Source organism: Tursiops truncatus, chromosome 2 (assembly GCF_011762595.2).
Source record: "Tursiops truncatus isolate mTurTru1 chromosome 2, mTurTru1.mat.Y, whole genome shotgun sequence".
In the NCBI taxonomy this organism is placed as follows: Eukaryota; Metazoa; Chordata; class Mammalia; order Artiodactyla; family Delphinidae; genus Tursiops; species Tursiops truncatus.
In genome coordinates, this window is record NC_047035.1 from 134,078,808 (window position 1) to 134,103,619 (window position 24,812).

The following is a 24,812-nucleotide window of genomic DNA, read 5'->3' on the forward strand; positions in this document are numbered from 1 at the left end:
CAGTCAAACAGTCTTTAGGTGATAGGATTCCAACATGAGCCTATCCAACTCCAAAGCCCAAAATGTTATCACTATTAAATAATCATAAGTAATAGGATTTATTTTAAATCATCAAATGAAACCAATGCTCATTTAAGAGCATTTTACAGAGTGGGTACAGTGGATGTATTTAATATCCTATTGAAGTGCTAATAAAATAAGTAACTGTCACAGAATTGCTGAGTCAGGAAATGAAGATGTGTCCCTGGCATGGACCAGACCTCCACGGGGCCCTGGGGTTTTGCAGATGTGCCTCCTTGGTTCTACACCAGCAGATTCCATCTTACCTGTGTGGTTTCCTGTGTGAGATTTCTTTAAGAAAAAGTCCACTGCTTTCATACATTTTAAGCCACTGCCTTAGCCCACGAGAGCACGAATGCGGCGTCCCTCACAACTCACCGATCATCTTGAGCCTTCCGACTCTATCCATGAGAAGGGCAGATATGATGTTCCCAGGCAAGACAGACAGACTGCCGAGGAAGCTGACGAGGTAAATCAAGAAGTCGTTATCTTGCTCTAAGTCCATGTGGCAGCCCTCCTTCTGCTCCAGAAAGGTGACGTTGATAAAATGACAGTTGATGAACTTATGCTGGTAGAGGTCTGCGGAGAGAAGGAAACGTCTGGTTCACATGAAATGGAGGGAGGCTGGAGAGATTTGGGGCAGAAACAGGGATAAAGTTATGCCCCTTCCTTGGGCAGGTGGCACCGCCCCCTGGCAATCAGACAGTCTCAAAATCCAGGTGATGCGTGGCCAGGTATGGATGAAGTGGGAAACCTTTAAAAATGTAATGACCTGTTCAAGTTCCTATAAGCAAGGGGAAATGAACATTCACTGAGGGACATGTTTAAGTACAGCATCTTTCAAGCCAGATAATAGTTCTGTTTGTATCAACAAGATGGCGTTGAGGGCCACCGTACCTGGGCTACTCCTCTGAGGCTACCCAGTGTGTACAAGGGAAATGACCAGAGAATCAGATCCAGATTGAGCCAATCACTCCAAAGCCCATGCAGAACCCTGAACATGCTTCAGAATAAAAACCATTTGCTCCTTGGTTGTGGAGGAGGGAAAGAGATGACTAAGTAGAGTACAGTGGATTTTTAGGGCAGTAAAAACACTCTGTATGATATTATGATGATGACTCTTATCCATGTGTCCAAGCCCATAGAATGTACAACAGCAAAAATAAACCTTAGGGCTTCCCTGGTGGCGCAGTGGTTAAGAATCCGCCTGCCAAGGCAGGGGAAATGGGTTCAAGCCCTGGTCCGGGAAGATCCCACATGTCACGGAGCAACTAAGCCCATGCGCCACACCTACTGAGCCTGTGTTCCAGAGCCTGTGAGCCACAACTACTGAGCCCACGTGCCACAATTACTGAAGCCCACGCGCCTAGAGCCTGTGCTCCACAACAAAGAGAAGCCACCGCAATGAGAAGCTTGTGCACCTCAACGAAGACTAGCCTCCACTCGCAGCAACTAGAGAAAGCTAGTTTGGGTGATGATGATGCCTAGGTTCATTAATTATAACAAATGTACCGTTCTGGTGGAGGATGATGATAATGGGGGAGGCTATGGCATGGGAGCAGGCGGCATATGGAAATCCCTGTATCTTTCTTCCAATTTTGTTGTGAACCTAAAACTTCTCTAAAAAAATAAAGTCTTAAAAAATAAGAATAACCATTTGCTTCGGAACCAGTTCCATGTTTTCTGATACCTTCTAACATCAGCTATTCTAGCAAAAAGGTCACTATATAAGGCTCTCAGGAAACCTAGGTTTGGGAACTGGCTCTGTGGCTGACCCACTTTAACCTCCCTGAGCTTCTACCTATGAAGTTAGAGGAAAACACCTAATGATCTCCACTGCTTCCCAGCTCTGACATTTCATGACTGCAAGTGTTTGCAAAAGACCTCAATAGACATTTCTCCAAAGAAGATATACAGATTGCCAACAAACACACGAAAGGATGCTCAACATCACTAATCATTAGAGAAATGCAAATCAAAACCACAATGAGGTATCACCTCATACCAGTCAGAATGGCCATTATCAAAAAATCTACAAACAATAAATGCTGGAGAGGGTGTGGAGAAAAGGGAACCCCTTTGCACTGCTGGTGGGAATGAAAATTGATTACAGCCACTATGGAGAACAGTATGGAGTTCCTTAAAAAACTAAAAATAGAATTACCATATGGCCCAGCAATCCCACTACTGGGCATATACCCCGAGAAAACCATAATTCAAAAAGTGTCATGTACCACAATGTTCATTGCAGCTCTATTTACAATAGCCAGGACATGGAAGCAACCTAAGTGTCCATCGACAGATGAATGGATAAAGAAGATGTGGCACATATATACAATGGAATATTACTCAGCCATAAAAAGGAACGAAATTGGGTCATTTGTTGAGACGTGGATGGTTCTAGAGACTGTCATACAGAGTGAAGTAAACCATAAAGAGAAAAACAAATATTGTATGTTAACGCACATATGTGGAATCTAAAAAAATGGTACAGATGAACTTATTTGTAGGGCAGGAATAGAGACGTAGATGTAGAGGACAGACATGTGGACACAGGGGGGAAGGGGAGGGTGGGACAAATCGGGAGGTTGGGTTTGACATAAATACACTACCATGTGTAAAACAGATAGCTAGTGGGAACCTGCTGTATAGCACAGGGAGCTCAGCTCGGTGCTCTGTGATGACCTAGATGGGGGGGAAGTCGGGGAGGGAGGTCCAAGAGGGAGTGGATATAGGTATGCATATAGCTGATTCACTTCATTGTACAGTAGAAACTAACACAACATTGTAAAGCAATTTTACTCAAATAAAATAAAATAAAATAAAAAGATAAATAAATAAAATAAAAAGAGTGTTCAAGCAAAGAGGCATCAATGAAACTTGAAAGAAGAAAATAAAAGATATGCCAAAGAGTAAATGTATAGAACTCACTAATATTTTTTTAAGTTCAGGCTAAACATAAATTAGGAAGATAAATCCCATAATTGACTATTTAAAGACCAAGGGATATTTAGAGACCAGATTTTGAACCTTTTGAGGCTGATATCATGGAGGAAAAGGATGTTCTTGCATAAACTGTGCCTTGGTGCCAATGCCAGGGAGAAAGCATTGATCTGGACATAATGCAAGTATCTCAGTGGAAAGTTCACAGACTTCAGAGCTAAACAAATTAAGAGATGAATCAAAGTCCCTCCAACTTGCTAGCTGTGGCCTTGGACAAGTTGCTTAAGTCGCTGTTTCCTTAGTTGTAAGATGGGAATGATAGTACATTTCTTACTTGAGGCAATATTGGTGAAGCCCCTGGTAAAACTCAATTAGTTTCCTTATAACCCAACTCCACTTGGTATTAATTTATAATGAGAGCAGTAAAAATAATGAGGAGTGAGAGAGTGGTGGAATTTTGTGATTTTTTTTTTAATCATGGAAATCTGAAATGGTGTAATTTTAAAATATTCTTATCATCTCATTTCACGCACGAAGCTTGAAAAGATGCAGTTTTCCCTTTTCATTTATTATTGTGAGAACATATGTCTTGAATTTTGTTTCAAATTATGCTAGGTCTTCAGGAACGCACTCCAGGTATAAAATGCAGCCCTCCTGGAATGCTGTTTTTTTCTTTTTTTTTTTAAATATGGGTCATACTTTGTTCCTACCAAAGATCCTTAGCATATAGCATCAGTCTCGTTGAGATCAGAACACTTGTCCAGTACTTTTATTTCCATTTTACATGTGATCAAACTGAGACACAGACAAACTAAATGCCTTGGTAAAGGCTGTGCAACTTCTTTGTTGCACAAGGAAGCCCCAACGTGGGGCTGGAACCCATTTCTCCACATGAAGACTCAGCATGAATATCTGTGAATACTTTACTACTCCTAAAGCTTATGACTGAGCAGTTTGATTCTAGACAACAAGCCCACCCTGTTCGTGCCCTTACCTGTGTTATAAAAGATGGTCGATTCAATGGTGCAGTTTTTGAAATAGGTATCAGTCGATGTAACATCTTCAAAATAGCACTCGTCAAATAAAGTGTCCTCAAAGAGTACATGTTTAAAGTACATCTTTGTGAACCTGTGGGAAAAAATTAGCCCCTGAATGATTCATCCAGGAAAAAAAAAAAAAAAGGAGACTTGAGACTCAGATGGAAAACACAGAAAGGCAGAAAAAAGGAGAACTGCAAACCCAAAGGTGCTGGAACGTTATTTTCAACCCAGACTAGTTCCCCATCTCTTCACTGTGTGTTTATAAATGGGGAGGGGCCTCAGGACAGTGGAGGCTGATGTCTAGTCCAGGTACACAGCCTGTGGTTCCCATATGCAGGTTCATGGACCTCCTACATCAGACTCACAGAAATGTGAAATAGTGTGAAATGAAAATGTTAATAACATCTCACTATAGGAGTTTTAAAAACATGAATACCCCTCAGATGGTCTTAGAAGGTTTAAAGGCAGTAGATGTGTGAGGGCCTCAGAATCTTTGTTGAACCAAAAAAAGTGGGGAAATGGGCACTTTCATCCACATTGTTGGTAGAACATAATTGGTGCAGCCTCTTTGGAGAGGAGTTTTGCAAACTTTTAAATGTACAATCCCTTTGACCTAGGAATACCACCTCTAAAAATTCATCGTGCACATACTTGCTCATGCATTCAAAGAGACACATTCACTGATCTTCATTGCAACATTGCTGATAACAGCAATGGATTACTAGATAGATAGACAACAGATAGATAGATGATAGATAGATAGATAGAGAGATAGAGAGATAGATACCATACAGTGGAATGCCACATAGCCATTATAATTATTAGGTAGATCTATATGTCTTAATATGGAACCACCTTCAAGATATATTGTTAACTGAAAAAATTAAATACAATATGGTGTTTATTGCATGTGACCATTCCTGTAAGAAAGGATATGGCACATATGCCTGTAAATGCATAGCATATACCTGGAGAGTGACGCAAGACACTGGCAGATGTGGTTGGCCCTGAGGAGGTACAATGGGGGTTGGGCATGAGACAAACGTCATTTTTTCTTTATATCAAGTGTACATAATACTTTTTTACTTAAAAATAAAACAGTCAATAAGAGGTAAAAACCCCTAGATGATTATGAGGTGCAGCCACATTTAGGAGCTGCTGCAAGACTCCAACTCCTACATAAACTTAAAAGAAAAGAACAATACTACATTTAAAAACATATACTGACATATATTAACATCATCCCCTATTGGTTATATTTACCAAGCTTGGTTAAACTTTTAAGCAAGAAACCTTTGGCTTCATTTATGAAGAATTACAACCTGTTCATTCATCTGTCTATTCATTTATTTAGATATTCAGTCTTCAGCAAATACTTACATAGCTTTAGGTGTTATGAGTACAGAGAAGAAAGACATGGTCCCTGCCCTCAAATCTAATGGGAAAAAAATAAGCAAACAGACAACTACAAGTCAGTGGGAATCACAGGGACAAAGGTAGCACGGGGCGCTGAGGGTCATTGTTCCTCTTTACAGCCACCAGATCATTCAATCCATGACCACATGCAATGCGCAGTGCCCTTTACCCTTTATGCTCTGTTGTGTTCTGCTGAGAACGCTAAACTAGAGCCACCTCTCATTAGCTTCTGCAAAAAGACCTCCCACCCAATAAGAAAGCCTGGGTCAGTGCTTCTCAAAGAGAAGTCCCCAGACCCCTTGCATCAGAATAAAACGGGAGGTTATTGTGAAAGATACAGTTTTCTACATTCCATCCTGGACCTCTTGAACTAAGATCACCAGAGGAAGATGCCAGATTATTATACTTTAGAAAATGTGAGAGTCACTGATCTAGGAAGCCAAAGTGTTTTCAACAATTTTTCTTACGGTTAAATTTGCTGCAAAAGTTATCACTGGACTCTTCATATTTCCATGGAAAAACGAATCAGTAAGCCTTTGTTACAGGAAGATGGCTCTGATGTCAAAATTAATGTAATTGGTATGCTGAATGTATTTATTCAGGAAAGCTATTCCTGGAGAGTATCTCAGGTCTTTGCCCTTCTTAATATATCCTTCTCTTTAATACAGTGATAGGCTGGTGATGCGGCCTTCGGTGGTATTTTAATGTTCTACCAAAAGTGGGTGAGGAAGCAGAGCCATAAATCATAATAGGTCTGACACAGACAGACCTTAAAATGTATCTCCAAGTAAGTTATGAAAAGCCAAAATCATAAAAGAAGAGATAAAAGGAGAAAGGACCAAGGCATATTTTATGAGTCTTTTACATAAATCATCTCCTCCAATCTCTAATTTATATACTAAACTGGTCCAAGATTCTTCATTCAGGAGATTTCAAAGGCTGAAAGAAAAGTTAACAGAAATATCTTGTGGAACTTTTCCTTTAAGGAAGCAGAAGCTATTGGCGAAAGAAATAAAAGAGTGGACTTAGGACATGGCCATCTTATATCTCCAAACAGTTGAAATATTATTTCATGGAGAAGCAGATTTAGAGGATGAGAAATACTGGTGCTAATGTCAACCAAACAGACTCTCTAAGGACATATGTGCTTGTGCCTCAGAATATAAGGTTGATACCAAAGTTGAATAAGAACAGTATAAGGGGATTTCCCTGGTGGCGCAATGGTTGAGGGTCCGCCTGCCGATGCAGGGGACACGGGTTTGTGCCCCGGTCCGGGAGGATCCCACATGCCGCGGAGCGGCTGGGCCTGTGAGCCATGGCCGCTGAGCCCGCGCGTCCGGAGCCTGTGCTCCGCAACGGGAGAGGCCACAACAGTGAGAGGCCCGTGGACCACAAAAAAAAAAAGAACAGTATAAGGGAAATATACACCAATCTCATGTAGATGCAAAAATTCTAAATAGAACCTTAGTTCTATGGGTTTTAGCAAACGTATGATGAGATGTATCCATCGTCATGGTCTCATGCAGACTATTTTCACTGCCCTAAAAATCCTCTATGCTCTGCTTATTTATCCATCCCTCTCCCATAACCTCTGACAGCCACTGATCTTCATAGTTTTGCCTTTTCCAGAATGTCATATAGTTGAAATTATACAGATGCAGCCTTTTTTAGAGGGGCTTCTTTCACTTAAGAATGTGCATTTCAGGTTCCTCAATGTCTTTTTATGACTTCATAGCTTAATTCTTTGGCCCTGAATAATACTCCATGGTCAGTATGTACCACAGTTTATTTATCCATTCACCTACTCAAGGACATCTTGGATCATCACTGGATAATATGGTAGTTCTGGCAGAGGGTATATGGGAAATCTCTGTGTCTTCCTCTCAATTTTGCTGTGAACCTAAACTGTTCTAAAAATAGTCTTAACAAAATAATAAGTTGAAACCCAATTTGAAATATTTGCACAAGTTTTTTGTAAAAAATAAAGGACATGTACGTTGCCTCCAAGTTTTGGCAATTATGAATAAAACTGCTATAAACATCTAAACAAACAAACACAAAATTAGTAAATCAAATTTGTCAATGTACTGATTGCCATTTTAAAAAATTCACACTGGGGGTTTCCCTGGTGGCGCAGTGGTTGAGAATCTGCCTGCCAATGCAGGGGACACGGGTTCGAGCCCTGGTTTGGAAAGATCCCACATGCTGCGGAGCAACTAGGCCCGTGAGCCACAACTACTGAGCCTGCGCGTCTGGAGCCTGTGCTCCGCAACAAGAGAAGCCGCGACAGTGAGAGGCCCGCGCACCGCGATGAAGGGTGGCCCCCGCTCGCTGCAACTAGAGAAAGCCCTCGCACAGAAACGAAGACCCAACACACCCAAAAGTAAATAAATAAATAAATAAATTTATTAAAAAAATATATATATATCACACTGAATGATTAAGATATATCCCAGGAATCAAGTATGGTTGAATACTGAAAAAAAATATTATTTTAATATATCATATTAATAGGTCCAAGGAGAAAACAATATGATTATCATAATAGATGCAGAAAAACGTTTGACAGATTCAATACACTTTCATGATAAAAACTCTCAGCATACTTAAAACAAAAAAGAATTTCCTTAACTTTATAGAGGAGGCCAAGCAAAAACATACAGCAAATATCATACTTAAAAGGAAGACACCCAAAATGCCCCCACTGAAGTCAGGATACCCATTAGCATGGCTTCTATCCATCACCAAACCGGATGTCATAATCAGCACAATATTGTACATCAGCTACACCTCAATTAAAAATAGTTAAAATAAAAGAAGTAACTAGCCTAAAAGTAACAAAACTAGTTGAAACATTTACAGTATGAGAATTATACATTCACATCTATAAACTAGTATGATATTTACCTAAAATTTAAAGCACACAAAAGAATGCTGTACAATGTTTACTGATACATAAATATATTGGAAAAGTATAAAAACATACATGAATGTAAAACACCAGATTTATGACCGTGGTGATCATCACTCCTCAGGAGGAAGAATAGCATCAGGAAGGGCAACTGAGTGAGTGATGTTTAATCTATATTAAAATCTGAAGTCAATGTAGCATAGTTTATGATTTTACAAAGCTAGGTGCTCTGAATAGGGTTGTTGGTGTTATTCTCTATTCTCCACATATTTGATATATTTCATGATGGAATAAAAAGGAAAAGAAAGGAGACAAAACAATTGTTATGGGCAGGTGATAGGCTGGTATAACAATAACAAGGGGAAACTATTACAACTAATAAAAGAGCTCGGTTAGAGACAAAACAAACATCCTCAAATCAACAGGATTTCTATTGATCTGCAATAACCTGGGTAAATGTCTGATGGAGGAACAGCAATCCCATTTTCAGTAGCAAATTAGTTGTAAAATATTCAGGAAAAGGCTCTATAAGACCTATGCCGGACCTAGATTAAATCACAAAATTTTGCTGAGATATTTTATTAACTCTGAAGCCTGATGGACATTACATATCAATATTATGACTTTCAGATGTGGAATCAGAGGCTTAAACAGGTTGGTCAGAGGTGGCTCAGCTATTTACTGACCCATCAAGGCTTGGAACCCAAGTCCCTCAAGCCTTGGCTACTTCCTCAGACCTGAAGCCAAAAGGTACATTTAACACATTTCCCACCCTTGCCAGCTTCGCAGAGATTTACTGTCCTGAAACACACCCACTGCAGATGAGGAAAATTCCTACTGATGCCTCACTAAAAAATGCTTTTAACAGTGTGGGTAGCATTTCATTGCGATGTGTGAAATCAACCTTCTCTCTTCTAGATACACATTTGCTTTCTTTCTCTCTGCTCTCCCTGCTAAAAGTAATCTTCCCCCATGTGTGATAGTCAATAAAGTAAATAATTTTATTTAAATTTTTAATCAGCAAAGTGTGGATAAAGTCTAAGGGGGAATACTGGTACGAATGGGGACAATGCCCCATCCAAGCTAAAGAACTTAAAGAATTTAACTCTCCAAAGAGGCTCAAGGTTTCCAAAGGTGGCATGTTTTCTAGTTTATGACCAGCAGATGGCAGCATAACTCAAGAAAAGAAACCAGGTTCAAGTCCTCAGATTAGTTTCAAAAGTTCCTAATCTTTTTCCAAGGAGAAAAACCCCATTTTTATTCAAATAAATTGCTGGGGTAAAAATTATGAGCTTCAAGTGACAGTGGTATCCCCTGGTTAAAAAACTGAATTACATATATATGACAAATTAAAATGAACTCATTGCAACTTCTGAAGGAATTTATACTTTAATAATCACACAAAAACATTTGTATGCATTTGAAACACAGAAACATGGTAGAACACCTGTGTGTGCAGAATATTTACATCCACTCCTAGACAATCATTGGCCTGCTTATGCATTTGCAGACCCTTAACAATAACTCTATTGTTCCCTGGGGTCCTGGTTCCACAGATGAGGCCACCGCCTTCCTCAAGCCTTAAGCTTTGGGAGGCTGGGATCTTTTAAAAGGACAGGGTGGAGCAGAAGTTCCCATTTTCTGTGTAGCTAAGTCTTAGAACTCCAAAACCTACTTTAAAAAATCATAACAGCTCTGGCATTGCAATTAACTTTTTAATGCAGAAAGCACCATGTAAAACAGGGCCTTTGCGGGAATGCAGAGTTTCCCAGTGAGACGGTATTTGTAGTTGTCAAGGTCATAGGTTGGAGTCCGAATGCATGAATTGGTGAGGGATATTTCTAATCTTTTTACGTTAGCTGTGTGATTTGGGCAAGCAACTCAACCTCTCTAAGCTTGTTTCCCGACCTGTAAAAGAGAAAGCACATTTCTTGCCTCCTGGAGTTTTTGTGAGGATTAAACGAGATAATCTCTGAAAGGCACTTAAGGAAGCACCTGGCACACAGAAGTGTCATTACCATCATTATTATTACTAACACCACAATAGAGTATCACTGAACATTGGAAACTTCATAGATAAGGTCTCTTTTAGTGAATTCGTCTCTGCAGGGAATAACAACATATCATGGGTGACATCTAGCCATCCATAATGTCCCTTAGTTTTCAACATTTCCAAAGCGTTCTAATAAAGAAGGGCAACACTTCTTCCTTGGCAATGCCAACGCAAGATCTCTGGGCTTATATTGAAGAGCCCTGACGGTGAGAAATACTGGGGAGAGTTGCCATCCACCAACCACTAGCCTTCGAGCTGCCATCCCTGGAGTGGCCACTCTCAGCAGATTCCAGGAACCGAAGTGTCCCCAAAGAGAGCATGTGCATACATGGGCACGTGAAGGTGGAGATGTTTGTGACTGAGCCTCAGCATTTTAAAAAATCATCTGAAAATCTGAATTCCATGTCCACGGATAGTCGGTCCTAACTTTCCTGCCCCAGGGGCCTTATATTTGTAGAAATAACATTCCCCTTTTTTTTGCCACACTTTCTTTCTCATCCTAAATAACAGTGAACATTTGCTAAGGTCTGGCCAGTAAGAACATATGGACTAGACTGCCCAAGCCACCTTCCTTGGACTTCACCCAGACATACACTTCTTTCTCACAGTCACGGTCATGGCCACTTAGACACACAGGTGGGTGCAGGCTGGGGAAGTAGAACCGAGTCGGAGGAGAAAATTCATGGTGATAATTCTTGCACAGACACATTAACCTGGGGGCAGTTTATACCACTGACACTAGGCTGTGGTGTTTCTGGTGTATCATGCCCTCGACTGACCCAGTGAACTTGCTAAGGATAATTCAAGGAGGGAAACAGCAGAGGTGAAAATGCTCAGTTTAGTGGAGCATGTGGCCTGGAGGAAACTGTCCTGCCCTGACCCATTTGGGGCCTTCAGAGGGCAACCTCAAAGCGGTGTTCTGAAAGCCCAACAGGCTGGACTATCCACCTCAGTGTCCCAGGAGTAGGAAGAGGAGGAGTCAAACAGATTGAGGAGGATGTGGGCGGGACTTTTCTAACACTCCACTCATTTTTGCCCCAAAGCACAACAACATTCTTGATGACAATGGGCCATGCCAATCATCGCTTGGAGGTAATGTTAGGCGAAAGAATAACATAAGATAGTGTTATATTGGCCTCTGGATTTGCTTCTGAAGAAGCATCCAGAATCAGAGAAAAAGCTCCACAGCCAGGCTGTGAGTTGGTGCAGGACCTCACTGGTGAGAGCTCTGGGACCTCTCTCCAGTCAGGCATCACTGAGGGGCTCTCTGCGCATCACCATTAAAGATGCGAGGTCTCAGGAGAGATGATTTGGTTGACCCTCCTTGGATGAATCAACCTTAGGCAGGATGACAGGGGACAGCACAGTACAGACAGAGCCACCAGGGGCACTGTCGAGTCTCTGGCAGCCATGGTAAGCTGCGATGCTCCACCAGCCTTGGAGCTCAATCCTCGCCATATTGAATTCTTATCTTCCCAATGGCTCTCTCCCCAAGACAGTCCCCAAACACAGCCCCCTTGATCTGAGGAAAGCCCATGGTCTCCCACTTACTTGTCATTCACAAGTTTCCCATGTTGGTGAATCTGATTTTCCATTGTGAAGTTGATTGTGACACCATACACGTGTTCATCGTGAAATACCTTCATTTTGGACTTGTATGCTTCATCTTGAAAATACCGGATCATATCAGGGAACCAAACTGTCAGTCCATAGTAACTGTAATACAGAAGACAGAATATTTGAGCAGCAACACCATCAGAGACTGCATTCAGGACTTGATGTAAATCAAGACCATTTTAAATGTATCAGTATGGTTCATTAGAAATATCTAATAATATAACTCGTCATATTAATAGATCTAAGGGAAAAAAATCATGACTACATCCATAGGTGCCAAAAAGGTATTTGATAAAAAACGACATTCATTCCCAATAAAAACAATAGATTAGGAATTCATGGACGCTTCCTTAGCATGTAAAAATATATATATCTCAGCTCAAAAGTCAGGATCTTTCTTAATGAGGAAACACTGCAGTCATTACCACTAACATAAGAAACAAGACCAGGATATGCATTATCAGCACTACTGTTTAACACTACGTTGCAGGTCTTAGCTAACTCAGCTACTCATGAGAAAGAACATAGGACTATAAAGTTGCAAAGCAAGAGGTAAAACTATCTGGAGGGCAGACAGCAGAGGCAAGAAGAACTATAATCCAACAGCCTGTGGAACAAAAACCGCATTCACAGAAAGATATACAAGATGAAAAGGCAGAGGGCTATGTACCAGATGAAGGAACAAGATAAAACCCCAGAAAAACAACTAATTGAAATGGAGATAGGCAATCTTCCAGAAAAAGAATTCACAATAATGATAGTAAAGATGATCAAGGACCTCAGAAAAAGAATGGAGACAAAGATTGAGAAGATGCAAGAAATGTTTAACAAAGACTTAGAAGAATTAAAGAACAAACAAAGAAAGATGAACAATACAATAACTGAAATGAAAAATACGCTAGAAGGAATCAATAGCAGAATAACTGAGGCATAAGAACGGATAAGTGACCTGGAAGACAGAATGGTAGAATTCACTGCTGAGGAAGAGAATAAAGAAAACAGAATGAAAAGAAATGAAGACAGCCTAAGAGACCTCTGGGACAACATTAAATACAACAACATTCACATTATAGGGGTCCCAGAAGGAGAAGAGAGAGAGAAAGGACCCAATAAAATATTTGAAGAGATTATATTTGAAAACTTCCCTAACATGGGAAAAGAAATAGCCACCCAAGTCCAGGAAGTACAGAGAGTCCCATACAGGATAAACCCAAGGAGAAACACGCTGAGACACATAGTAATCAAATTGGCAAAAATTAAAGACAAAGAAAAATTATTGAAAGCATCAAGGGGAAAATGACAAATAATATACAAGGGAACTCCCATAAGGTTAACAGCTGATTTCTCAGGAGAAACTCTACAAGCCAGAAGGGAGTGACATGATATACTTAAAGTAATGAAAGGGAAGAACCTACAACCAAGATTACTCTACCCAGCAAGGATCTTATTCAGATTTGATGGAGAAATCAAAAGCTTTACAGACAAGCAAAAGCTAAGAGAATTCAGCACCACCAAACCAGCTTTACAACAAATGCTAAAGGAACTTCTCTAAGTGGCAAACACAAGAGAAGAAAAGGACCTACAAAAACAAACCCAAAACAATTAAGAAAATGGTCAAAGGAATATACATATCGATAATTACCTTAAACATGAATGGATTAAATGCTCCAACCAAAAGACACAGGCTTGCTGAATGGATATAAAAACAAGACCCATCTATATGCTGTCTACAAGAGACCCAATTCAGACCTAGGGACACATACAGACTGAAAGTGAGGGGATGGAAAAAGATATTCCATGCAAATGGAAATCAAAAGAAAGCTAGAGTAGCAATACTCATACCAGATAAAATGACTTTAAAATAAAGAATGTTACAAGAGACACTACGTAATGATCAAGGGATCAATCCAAGAAGAAGATATAACAATTATAAATATATATGCACCCAACATAGGAGCACCTCAATACATAAGGCAACTGCTAACAACTCTAAAAGAGGAAATTGACAGCAACACAATAATAGCAGGGACTTTAACATCTCACTTACACCAATGGACAGATCATCCAAATAGACAATTACTAAGGAAACACAAGCTTTAAATGACACAATAGACCAGAGAGATTTAATTGATATTTATAGGACATTCTATCCAAAAACAGCAGATTACACTATCTTCTCAAGTGCGCATGGAACATTCTCGAGGATAGATCACATCTTGGGTCACAAATCAAGCCTCAGTAAATTAAGAAAATTGAAATCATATCAAGCATCTTTTCTGACCACAACGCTATGAGATTAGAAATCAATTACAGGGAAAAAACGTAAAAAACACAAACACATGGAGGCTAAACAATACAGTACTAAATTACCAAGAGATCACTGAAGAAATCAAAGAGGAAATCAAAAACCACCTAGAGACAAATGACAATGAAAACACGATGATCCAAAACCTATGGGATGCGGGAGGGCAGACAGCAAAAGCAAGAAGAACTATAATCCTGTAGCCTGTGGAACAAAAACCACATTCACAGAAAGATAGACAAGATGAAAAGGCATAGGGCTATGTAGTAGATGAAGGAACAAGATAAAACCCCAAAAATACAACTAAATGAAGTGGAGATAGGCAACCTTCCAGAAAAAGAATTCAGAATAATGATAGTGAAGATGATCCAGGACTCGGAAAAAGAAGGGAGGCAAAGATCGAGAAGATGCAAGAAATGTTTAACAAAGACCGAGAATTAAACAAAAAACAAATAGAGATGAACAATACAATAACTGAAATGAAAACTACACTAGAAGGAATCAGTAGCAGAATAACTGAGGCAGAAGAACGGATAAGTGACCTGGCAGACAGAACGGTGGAATTCACTGCTGCGGAACAGAATAAAGAAAAAATAATGAAAAAAAATAAGACAGCCTAAGAGACCTCTGGAACAATATGAAACACAACAACATTCACATTATACGGGTCCCAGAAGGAGAGGAGAGAGAGAAAGGACCCGAGAAAATATTTGAAGAGATTATATTTGAAAACTTCAGGGAACGAAGATAGACAAGATGAAGCGGGAAGTTTATAGCTATACATCCTACCTCAAGAAACAAGAAAAATCTCAAATAAACAATCTAACCTTACACCTAAAGGAACTAGAGAAAGAAGAACAAACAAAACCCAAAGTTACCAGAAGGAAAGAAATCATAAAGATCAGATCAGAAATAAATGAAAAAGAAATGAAGGAAATGATAAAAAAGATCAATAAAACTAAAAGCTGGTTTTGAGAAGTTAAACAAAATTGATAAACCATTAGCCAGAATCATCAAGAAGAAAAGGGAAAAGACTCAAATCAACAGAATTAGAAATGAAAAAGAAGAAGTAACAACTGACACTGCAGAAATACAAAGGATCATTAGAGATTACTACAAGCAACTATACGCCAATAAAATGGACAACCTGGAAGAAATGGACAAATTCTTAGAAAAGCACAACCTTCTGAGACTGAACCAGGAAGAAATAGAAAATAGGAACAGAAAAATCACAAGCACTGAAATTGAAACTGTGAATAAAAATCTTCCAACAAACAAAAGCCCTGGACCAGATGGCTTCACACGCAAATTCTATCAAACATTTAGACAAGAGCTAACACCTATCATTCTCAAACTCTTCCAAAATATAGCAGAAGGAAGAACAGTCATTCTACGAGGCCACCATCACCCTGAAACCAAAACCAGACAAAGATGTCACAAAAAAAGAATACTACAGGCCAATATCACTTATGAACATAGATGCAAAAATCCTCAACGAAATACCAGCAAACAGAATACACCAGCACATTAAAAGGATCAAACACCATGATCAAGTGGTGTTTATCCCAGGAATGCAAGGATTCTTCAATATACGTAAATCAATCAACGTGATACACCATATTAACAAAATTGAAGGATAAAAACCATATGATCCTCTCAGTAGATGCGGAAAAAGCTTTTGAAAAATTCAACACCCATTTATGATAAAAACTCTCCAGAAAGTAGGCATAGAGGGAACTTACCTCAACATAATAAAGGCCATATATGACAAACCCACAGCCAACATCGTTCTCAATGGTGAAAAACTGAAAGCATTTCCACTAAGATTAGGAACAAGACAAGTTTGCCCACTCTCACCACTATTATTCAACATAGTTTTGGAAGTTTTAGCCACAGCAATCAGAACCAAAAAAGAAATAAAAGGAATCCACATTGGAAAAGAAAACGTATAACTGTCCTGTTTGCAGATGACACGATACTATACACAGAGAATTCTAAAGATGCTCCCAGAAAACTACTAGAGCTAATCAGTGAATTTGGTAAAGTTGCAGGATACAAAATTAATGCACAGAAATCTCGTGCATTCCTATACACTAATAATGAAACATCTGAAAGAGAAATTAAGGAATCACTCTCATTTACCACTGCAACAAAAAGAATAAAATACCTAGGAATAAACCTACCTAAGGAGACAAAAGACCTCTATGCAGGAAACTATAAGACACTGATGAAAGAAATCAAAGATAATGCCAACAGATGGAGAGATATACCATGTTCTTGGATTGGAAGAATCAACATTATGAAAATGACTATACTACCCAAAGCAATATACAGATTCAATGCAATCCCTATCAAACTACCAACGGCATTTTTCGCAGAACTAGAACAAAAAATTTCACAATTTGTATGGAAACACAAAAGACCCTGAATAGCCAAAGCAATCTTGAGAAAGAGAAATGGAGCTGGAGGAATCAGGCTCCCAGACTTCAGACTACAGTACAAAGCTACAAGACAGTATGGTACTGGTATAAAAACAGAAATATAGATCAATGGAACAGGATAGAAAGACCAGAGATAAACCCACACACATATGGTCACCTTATCTTTGATAAAGGAGGCAAGAATATACAGTGGAGAAAAGACAGCCTCTTCATTAAGTGGTGCTGGGGAAACTGGACAGCTACATGTAAAAGAATGAAATTAGGACACTTCCTAACACAATACACAAAAATAAACTCAAAATGGATTAAAGACCTAAATGTAAGGCCAGACACTATCAAACTCTTAGAGGAAAACATAGGCAGAACACTCTATGACATAAATCACAGCAAGATCCTTTTTGACCCACCTCCTGGAGAAATGGAAATAAAAACAAAAATAAACCAATGGTACCTAATGAAACTTAAGACAACACTCAGAATGGTAGAAAATATTTGCAAACGAAGCAACTGACAAAGGATTAATCTTCAAAATATACAAGCAGCTCATATAGCTCAATATCAAGAAAACAAACAACGCAATCCAAAAATGGGCAGAAGACCTAAACAGACATTTCTCCAAAGAAGACATACAGATTGCCAACAAACACATGAAAAGCTGCTCAACATCACTAACCATTAGAGAAATGCACATCAAAACCACAATGAGGTATCACCTCACACCAGTCAGAATGACCATCATCAAAAATTCTACAAACAACAAATGCTGGAGAGGGTGTGGAGAAAAGGGAACCCTCTTGCACTGTTGGTGGGAATGTAAATTGATGCAGCCACTATGGAGAACAGTATGGAGGTTCCTTAAAAAACTAAAAATAGAACTACCATACGACCCAGCAATCCCACTCCTGGGCATATACCCTGAGTAAACCATAATTCAAAAAGAGTCATGTACCACAATGCTCATTGCGGCACTATTTACAATAGCCAGGACATGGAAGCAACCTAAGTGTCCATCGACAGATGAATGGATAAAGAAGATGTGGCACATATATACAATGGAATATTACTCAGCCATAAAAAGAAATGAAATTGAGTTATTTGTAGTGCAGTGGATGGACCTAGAGTCTGTCCTACAGAGTGAAGTAAGTCAGAAAGAGAAAAACAAATAGTGTATGCTAACACATATATATGGAACCTAAAAAAAAAAAATGGTTCTGAAGAACCTAGGGGCATGATAGTAATAGACAGAGATGTAGGGGATATACTTGAGGACACGGAGAGGGGGAAGGGTAAAGCTGGGATGAAGTGAGAGAGTGGCGTTGACATATATGCACTACCAAACATAAAATAGATAGCTAGTGGGAAGCAGCCGCATAGCACAGGGAGATCATCTCGGTGCTTTGTGACCACCTAGAGGGGTGGGATAGGGAGTGTGGGAGGGAGACGCAAGAGGGAGGAGATATGGGGATATATTTATATGTATAGCTGATTCACTTTGTTATACAGCAGCAACTAACACAACAATGTAAAGCAATTATACTCTAATAAAGATGTAAAAGAATAATAATAAAAAAATTTTTTTAATAAAATACAAAATTTTTAAAAAAGGATCAGAAATTTCCTAGTTGTAGAAGCCACTAGAGTTGGTTGCCTGTTACTTAGAGCCAAAATCATCCAATCTGACACAGACTCTGTAAGTTAGAACCAACTGTAACCCTCAGTGTATAGATGAGGCACCTGAAGTGCGAGGAAATTAATGAACTTAAGGAAGACAGAGCTTACCTTAAAGCCATGGTGAACCAGACCACAGCCAGAATCAGCGTGTTCATCCTGTAGGGCCCCATCACACAGTACAGAGCATTTTCCCAGACCTATAACACACAGAAGAGATGGGTTGTTAAAGGCAGAAACTTGTGACTTGGAAGAGCTCATTTTTAATATTTTCTATTAAATTGCCTAGGAACCCATTATCTTCCAGAGGCAGCAATTCTGCTCAAATAACAAGGAAAGCCTCTTCTCTTCTTACTGGCTGGTCTCAACTTCTAACCGTCCTGTAGCACCTGGGAACACAACAATGCTCCATGCATGTGACAAAAAGCACACGGAGTGGAGATGTCAAGGCAGTGAATAGCCTTGAGCAGTGAGTTCTGCTCCCCGCCAGTGGGAATGGGTGATATTCCAAACATTGAACCACCTTTTACACCAGGAAGGTTATCCAGGCTCAGGAGACTCTGGCCATTGACTGCCTCAGTGTTCAATAGTTGATTCACCTCACAGGAGCCTTGCCCTTCAAGAAGACTTTCTCAGAAATCACCAACAAATCTCAAAGGGGTCATTTCTTTAACCCACTCCTTTCTTCCTATGGATTATTTAATGAGAAGGTGCTAGAGAGAAAGGTTTTTACTCAGACTAGACATTGCACCTACATTCAAAATCTCTGCCTTGGGAAGGAAGAACAAAGGAAAGAAACGAAGGTCTATAGTTTGTGGCTCAAGGGCTCACAGGTAAGCATGGGCTAGGACCCAAAAGTCCCTATCCAAGGTAGCTTCCTGCCCACCACACTGTCTTGGGCTGATGGGGGTGTTCAGGATCTCTATTCTTCATCCACTGACGTTACAGATTTCCATAGAGCCTCCCTCTCAACAACCCCAGGTCCCCAGCTGTACCTGCTTGAAAGTGGTCTTGAATCTGACTAGCCAGCGCTGGTACCAAGTCCCTGTTGAACTTTGGATCTCAATGAATTCATCCATTTGCTTGGGAGTTTTAATGTTGGAAACCTGTAAAGCAAAGATTGGCTAGAGAATCTTAACCCCACTTTGACTTTTCAATTTTTAGTTTAATGTAACTGACTTTATTAACTTACTTAGGGCTAGAGGAGCTTTCGGTGACCCTACAGTTCAGTAATTCTTAGCCAAAATTGTACATAGCATCTCTTAGGGATCTTTCTCAGGTGGCTATGTCCCACTGCAGACAAAATGAATCAGAGTTTTTTCACTCAATTATGGCTTTGGGAAATACACTGAATTCCTGTTTATATCTGATTTGCCCATAGTAGAGTTGACTCCACCTTAAAATTCACAAGTCTATCCTTAATGGATATTAACATCACAGAAGTCTAGAACCCATATAGGCAACAGTGTGTGTGTGTGTTTGTGTGTGTGTGTTAGGAAAGGGGGTTTGCTATGCAAGACATTTTTAAAACACAGCAGAATAAAAGACATTATGTCCTCCTTCTGCACAGCAAAGGAAATCATCAACGAAATGAAAAGGCAACTTACTGAATGGGAGAAGATACTTGCAAATCATATATCTGATAAGAGACTAATATCCAAAATATAAAAAGAACTCATGCAACTCAAGAGCAAAAAAAAAAACAAAACAAAAAGATCCAATTAAAAAATGGACAGAGGATCTGAATAGACAGTTTTCCAAAGAAGACATACAGATGGCCAACAGGTACGTGAAAAAAAATGCTCAACATCACTAATCATCAGGGAACTGCAAATCAAAACTACAATGAGATATCACCTCACACCTGCTAGAATGGTTATTATCAAAAAGACAAGAAATAACAAGTGTTGACAAGGATGTGGGGAAAAGGAAATCCTTCTGCGTTGTTGGTGGGGGTGTAAATTGGTGCAGCCACTATGGGAAGTAGTATAGAGGTTCCCCCTAAAATTAAAAATGGAACTACCATATGATCCAGCAATTCCACTTCTGGGTATTTATCCAAAGGAAATGAAAACACTAACTCGAAAAGATATCTGCATTCCCATGTTCACTGAAGTATTATTTATAAAAGTGAAGATATGGAAACAACCTAAGTGGCCATCAACAGGTGAATGGATAACAATGTGATACACACCCACCCACGCAAACACACACACAATGGAATACTACCCAGCCACAAAAAATTAAAAAAAAAATCTTGCCATTTGCGACAACATGGATGGACATCGAGGGCATTATGTAAGTGAAATAAGTCAGACGGAGAAAGACAAATACTTTATGATCCCACTTATATTTGGAACCAAACAAACAAACAAAACAAAACAGAAACAGAAAACCAAGCTCATAGATACAGAGAACAGACTGGTGGTTCCCAGAGGGGAGAGGGGTTATGGGTGGATAAAATAGGAGAAAGGCATCAAAGGTACAAATTTTCAGTTATAAAATAAGTCATGGGGATGTAACATAGAGCATGGTGACTATAGTTAATAATACAGTATTCATTACTTGAAAGTTGCTAAGAAAGTAAATCTTAAAAGTCCTCATCACAAGAAAAAAAATGTTTTTAAATGTGTGGTGACAGATGGTAATGAGACATTGTGGTGATCATTTTGCAATGTATACAAATAACTGAATCATTATGTGGTGCACCTGCAACTAATATAATGTTATCTGTCAATTATACCTTAATTTTTAGAAAGAGAGAGAAATTATGTCTTCCTTGCTACCCCTGGTTTTCCTGGAGGAAATCAAAGAGATAGGGAATGGAAATAAGGCTGTATATCTCAGGGCTCCCCCAAGGGCCCCGGAAAGTGTTAATTTGTCCAATGTCAGCAGGTAGCCCCAGGGAGCAATCCTGACTCATTAAGACAGCGATTTTCAGTTTAATCAATGTTTAAGACAACCACTGCATTCTATAACTAACCATCATGTTAAGGAGATTCCTGACCACACAAACTCTTAGCCAAGTTATCAAGGTCTGTGCATGCAGACCAATTCAGAGCAAAATAGAAGAGTGTACTCAAAAAATTCAAAACCAGTTTCTATCACCTCCTCCAACAAACCTTTCTTTCTAGGGAGAAAAGGCTTTAGTCGTAAGTGTCTCCATCTCTTCCTTCAGCCAAGGGACTGAGAATGTGAGGAGACAGAGAGAGAGATGCGGCTGGATATCCACAGGGGGAAATACAGTTCCTGAATTAGGGACAATTGCTTCTTTAATTCCCAAGCCCTGAGCCTAGGAGGGCTCGGCTTTGTTTTTCTAAACACTGAAAACAGTGGTTCTTCTCTTGGGAGGGCCGGATACCCTTTTGAGAACCTGGTAAAAGCATAGGTGCTCTTCCTAAAAATCACAGGTATGTAAGCATGCCAGAGCCTCCTGGGCTGGTCCTGCCATTCCTGGGTGTGTGGCCTTTGCAAATGCTCTTCTGCCCAGGCCCACACAGGGACACAGGAGAGAGAACGCAGCAGGCCCTCCAGTGTGACTCTTGGCTGGAACTGGTCTTTGTGTTATTAGGTATCCCAGGGAGACCAAGAACCCAGCTGCAGCCGAAAGAGGCCGAGGAGAAGGTTGACCCCAAGTCAGGAAGCACGTTAAGAATCTCACTAAATGGGACTTCCCGGAGGTCCAGTGGTTAAGACTCTGTGCTTGCACCACAGGCGGCGCGGGTTCAATCCCTGGTCAGGGAACTAAGATCCCGCGTGCCTGAGGTGTGGGTGGGGGAGAGGGGAAGGAAATACAAATTTTGTCTTTGCTTTGCTCCTGGGGAAAATAACACCCTATTCCCTCCGGATCTGGGAGTGGGCGTGTTGACAACTTGCAAAGCATAATTACTCTAAGTTACAATTAACTAGGATACTTGTCTTTGCTTCAGTCTAAAGTAGAATGCAGTCTGTGTGGTCTGTGCTCACCCCAGCCTTGCAGAGCATGGGTTCTCAGGGGAATACTTCAACCCACCCAGTGGACACCTGCCAGGGGGCTGTTCAGAAGCTTGTGAGGTAGCGACAGGGGCTGGTGAAAGCCAGGGCTCTGTAGGGGAGGGGAAAGTATTCCTCTACCCTCTTAGGCTCCCTGGCTGGGTCTGGAAGTTAAACTGGCAAAGAGAGATTAACAGGAGGAAAGCATCCACATTTTACTGAATTTTTACATGTCCGTGGGAGCCTTCACGAGAGAATGAAGCCCTGAAGAAGTGACCAGCCCAGGAAGTTTTTATACCTTGTAGAAACAGTAAATTTGTGAAGAACTGACAAGACAAAGGGATTTGGGCTAGGGTGAAGAAATGGTGAAGAAGTAATTAGGACGATAAGGGTTAGTTTAACAAGGTTTGTTGATACAGCCTTCTTGGCCCTAAGTTCCCCATCTCTGCTGAGAACAATGTCTTCTTTCCTCCTGGTGCCCGGAGAGCACCTTCCATGTGGGAGACTTACGGCCTGTTTCAGGGAAGAAGGGGGAGCAGGGGGAGGTCAGAGTGACATTTCTACTTCTGCTGTTTTCTCAAGCTCCTTCAGCTTCCGATATTCAATATGCCGAGGTGCCATATCTTGGGGTATCATGTCCTGAACCCCATCAGCTCCAAGGTGGATGTGAGGAGGGCCACATCCAGGGCTCACCATGAACACTAAGAGCCTGGCCTACCCTAAGCTCTTCCTCCAGGCCCCTGAGCATGTTTACTGTGAGTACCGTCTACAGAGGGGAGCACACAGGATCCTAGCAGACGACCCCATTCGGCAGGGCTGAGTATCACTCCTGACTCCAGCCACTGCCCAGCTGTCTGAGGTCAGGAACACTTTCAGGCTGTTTTTCTTTTCTTTTCTTTCTTTTTTTTTTTTTTTTTTTTTTGGTACGCGGGCCTCTCACTGCCGTGGCCTCTCCCATCGCAGAGCACAGGCTCCAGACGCCCAGCCTCAGCGGCCATGGCGCACGGGCCCAGCCACCCCGCGACACGCGGGATCCTCCCAGACCGGGGCACGAACCCGCGTCCCGAGCATCGACAGGTGGACTCCCAACCACCGCGCCACCAGGGAAGCCCCCTTTTCTTTTTTTTTTTCCTGGCCCATCCAGTCATCCTCTTCTACAAAATTACTATGATCATCAAGTCAGTTTGGAAATACTGAGCCCGTGACCTTTTTAATTCCCTTTTCCTGAGAAAGGGTGAAATCTACTAAAAGCAGAGGTTATACCCGAAGACTCAGTAACATCGCCTAGGAATAAGCAGGAGCTTGGAGAGAAGGCTATAGAATGGGTGGGGTGGGAGGCAGGACTGAACCAAGCATACCCAGACCCCAGGGGACAGGGCGCTCCTGCTAGCATCTGGGGTCCAGACCTGCAGTCCAGCTGCAGCATGAAAACCCATCACAGGGAGCGGCGGGGATGGGAGGTTGGGAGAACCACCAGTTCCCTTATCATCTTTCATTTGGAGTAGCTCTGCTAATTGTGCTTCTTCTTCCTTTTTTTTTTAAGTGTGGGAAATTTTTAATAAGAAAGTTAATTGAGGAAGGATTAAGAAAATGAACTAGCTAAAAGTTCTATTTTCAATTACATTTCGTTTATCCAACCGGAAAGTCTATAAATATTGTTAATGGTGCTTCTTAATAAATGTTTGTGATAAAAGGACTGGTCCCATATTTTAGATAATTTTAGGAGTGTTGGAATTGGGGAAATATTCCACTGGACAACTTTCTATAAAATCTATTATTTGAGTTTATTTGTTTAAAAATATGACATAAAATATTTGGATAATAGTTAACATCTATGTAGTATTTACTCTAAGCCAGGCACAGTTTAGGTGCTTGATTTTAATCCTTACTATAACTGTATTCATAGACATTGTTATCCCTCTTTTCCCAATGAAGAAAATAAGGCACAGACAGTAACTTGCCTAAGGCCACACAGCTAGAACATGTTAAAATCAGGGTTTGGACCCAGACTGGTCTGGCTTCAGGTTGTAGATTCTTAGCTGCTATGGGGTCCTGCCTGAGAATCAGGGGTTTCAAGTAACAGGTTAACAAGAAAAAGTGTTTTACTCCAGACTCAAATTACAGAAGCCAAAGAAGCAAAAGCAGTGAGTTGGAGTAGGTGGGAGTTAACTCAGGAAGGCTTCCTTGAAGAAATGGATTTGGAGTTGGTCTAAAAGGGGGTCATGCAGACAGGTGCACAGGGACCCTGCCGTGGGTATTCCTCGTGGTTGGCCACAGCTTGGTGGGAAGAGCACAGTTCATGGTAACTAACAGGACCTCCCCGTGGAAACTGACATTGGCCAGTTTTTCATTTTTTAAACTAGTGAGAAAGAAAATCCAGGCTAACAGC

The 24,812-nt window shown here is 40.5% G+C and overlaps 1 protein-coding gene across 1 annotated transcript in view; it reads right to left on the reverse strand.

Moving 5' to 3' along the window:
• SV2B (synaptic vesicle glycoprotein 2B) overlaps positions 1–24,812 on the reverse strand; it is a 79,190-nt gene that overhangs the window by 10,100 nt on the left and 44,278 nt on the right. The window contains exons 6-10 of the mRNA XM_019945975.2: positions 19,447–19,557; positions 18,563–18,651; positions 11,975–12,139; positions 3,998–4,131; positions 439–639 (exon numbers count right to left, since the gene is read on the reverse strand). Of these exons, the coding sequence (XP_019801534.1) occupies positions 439–639; positions 3,998–4,131; positions 11,975–12,139; positions 18,563–18,651; positions 19,447–19,557 (700 nt within the window). The remainder of the gene's footprint in view (positions 1–438; positions 640–3,997; positions 4,132–11,974; positions 12,140–18,562; positions 18,652–19,446; positions 19,558–24,812) is intronic.